A 2,768-nucleotide genomic window follows, 5' to 3' on the forward strand; every position below is an offset into this window, starting at 1 on the left:
GGATGTGTTTTACTGTCAGCCATGAATCCAGGTTGGCCTAGACCCTAAGCATACCACCTTAAAGACCTTAAAATGCTCGAACCCCGATAATTGCTGCTTGCAGCTATATTTTATTAAGTATCTGATAAAATATGTGTCAGTCAAAATAAAGTGAGTGATTTTCATCTGATCGTGTGATCTCAAGATGGTGACCAGCACAAGGAGGGACCAACATTATGAATAGAAGATGCTTTTTTCTAAGTTACTGAAATGAGTCTTAATGCCATTAGTTTAGATCATTTTAAACATATTTGTCAAAAGTGTGACACTACGCTGTCAGAGAAGCACACAGGGAACTCAAATAAACGTGAAAGACCTTTTAATGACAAACATAAGGAAATATCCATAACACAGGCAGGACACGACACACGTAAACATCCAGTAGATCCGACAAACACTAACTGAACATAATAGGGTTTTTAAACACAGGATAACGAGGGATAAACAGGCGCGGGGAATCAACTGATTAGCCAGAGGGGAAACTGGGTCACTGGGCACATGAGGAGGGAAAAACAGCACAAAACAGTCCATGACGTGACAAAAAGCACTGATCATTTACTCATTAGCAAAATTACATATTACTATCTTACTATCTAAAAAAAATAGTATTACTGTATTATACTAAATCAGTAAATGCTGATCAGTGTTGACAGTGTGGCCTAATTATAATTATGTCAAATGAGTCTCGATTTGATGAGAGTTCAGAATTACTGATTAATTTGATTTAAAAAATAAATAAAATAAACTGAAATATTTATCACAGGTTTATTTTTCTTTCATTTATTTCAACTCTATGTTCAAACATAGCTGTTGTGTGTGCAGCTGCAGTATCTCTCATCTGTATCAGTGCAGTCACTGTGACTCTGACTGATGGAGGTTTTTGTACGACTCTTTATCACTGTGTGAATACACTTTTACTGTTTATCCAGTGGTAACTCTGACAGTAATAATCTCCTGTATCTTCAGTCTGGACTCCACTGATGGTCAGAGTGAAATCAGTTCTGGATCCGCTGCCACTGAATCTAGATGGTGTGTTTGACTCTTTTTGATTTGCTGAATGAATCAAGCATTTAGGAGCTTCTCCAGGTTTCTGCTGGTACCAGGCCATGCAAGTATATGAACCTACACAGCCATTATCCACTACTGTGTTTGTTTTGCAGTTTATAGTGACAGATTCACCAATCTGAACCATCTTTCCAGAGGGAGTCTGAGTCACAGTCACCTGCCCACTGAAACCTAAAACCATAGTTAGAGTTAGAAAGAGCAGAGTCTATGTGCAACATTCATTCTTGGTAATACTACTACTACTACTATTTTATTTTAATATTTTTATTTAAGAAAAAAAAAACAAAAAAAAACTTTACCTTGAATACATATACAGAGAGTCCAGATGAGGATGATGATGTTGTTCATTGTTGTTTAATCTTATGTGATGATGAAGATTCTGTTCTGTTCTGCTCTCAGTCATGAAGTGTTAAACTCACAGCACTATAAACACTCTCAGAGCACTGAAGCATGTACTGACAATGCAAAGAAGTGGGCAGGATTTACAACAGATTGAGCTGCTAACAAATTAATAAACTCTCTTACTATTGTAATTTCAGAGAAATGCTTTTAAACCATTTACTTTTAATTACATATTGATTCTTTGTAAAACATTTGTTTTGTTCATTTGTTGTTTGTCTGGCTGATGTGACTCTAGTCTTGACCTTATATTGACATCCGTAAGTGTGGATGCAGTATTTTTTTCCAAGGTCACTGAAATGACTGAATTCTTCAAATCTTGAGTCTAGACAATTTTTAAAATATTTGTTAAAAGCACTAATATCATTATAAAACATATTAGTATATAGTAAAATTATATACTACTATTATCTACAAAATCAGTTGTACTGTATTTAGAGTAACCTAGTAAAAGGAAGTTGATTTCATGTCCAGTGTGGTCTTTTTTGATGTTGACATGTTACTATATAGAAAATCTCTTTTTATTTTTTTTTATTTTTTTTTTTCTATTCATATAAAGTTCACAACTCATAATTGTGTCAAATGAGTCTAAAAGATGTAAATTAAAAACATTTGATTTTCTGTTTTCTTTTTTTTTTTTTCACAAACTTCAGATTCTTATGTGAATCATGATTGAACTGCATATGAAGAACAGAAACATCACTATGAGAAACTCTACAACATCATCCTCAACTCAGCTTTATTTATATAGCACTACTAAAAACAACATTTGTTGACCAAGGTGCTGTACAGTACATCAAATATCATCAACATTTAATGTAGATTATGTCCGTTATAATTTGTGTGTGTGTATGTGTGTGTTCATAAGCGCAGATCCATATAATGCACTGGATAAAAAGTCGTACACGGTTTTAATTTCATGGAAAGAAATTATTTTACAGGAAGAATTTTATGGGAATAACTATGCAATATAAATTATTTTAAAACATGATTTTAATTCAACAGTTACTCTACATTTCTTTCAAACACAGGGCGACCTACAGTTACTGGAGAAGTGAGGAGAGATCATTGTTCAGAGTAGATCCACTCACTCATGGCTTCTCACTGATGTCTCACATGGAGACCAACAGCACATGAGAGATTCATTCTCCACACTGAGCTTTACTCTCTCGTCTGTTATCTGTTCTGCTTTTTACCAACAACATCAGACACGACTGCATGTCCGCTTTTATTCCCTGCGGATATGCTTTTTAATCCGTAAAAAG

General features: G+C 34.3%; 1 gene segment (V, D, J or C); it reads right to left on the reverse strand.

Moving 5' to 3' along the window:
• Nucleotides 1-934: 934 nt before the first annotated feature.
• Nucleotides 935-1,490, reverse strand: LOC127156183 (immunoglobulin kappa variable 1-16-like). The segment is given in 2 exon segments: nt 935-1,275; nt 1,404-1,490. Coding segments are annotated over 2 exon segments (390 nt in total).
• Nucleotides 1,491-2,768: the final 1,278 nt, after the last annotated feature.

The sequence above is a fragment of the Labeo rohita genome, chromosome 25 (genome assembly GCF_022985175.1).
Source record: "Labeo rohita strain BAU-BD-2019 chromosome 25, IGBB_LRoh.1.0, whole genome shotgun sequence".
Classification (NCBI taxonomy): domain Eukaryota; kingdom Metazoa; phylum Chordata; class Actinopteri; order Cypriniformes; family Cyprinidae; genus Labeo; species Labeo rohita.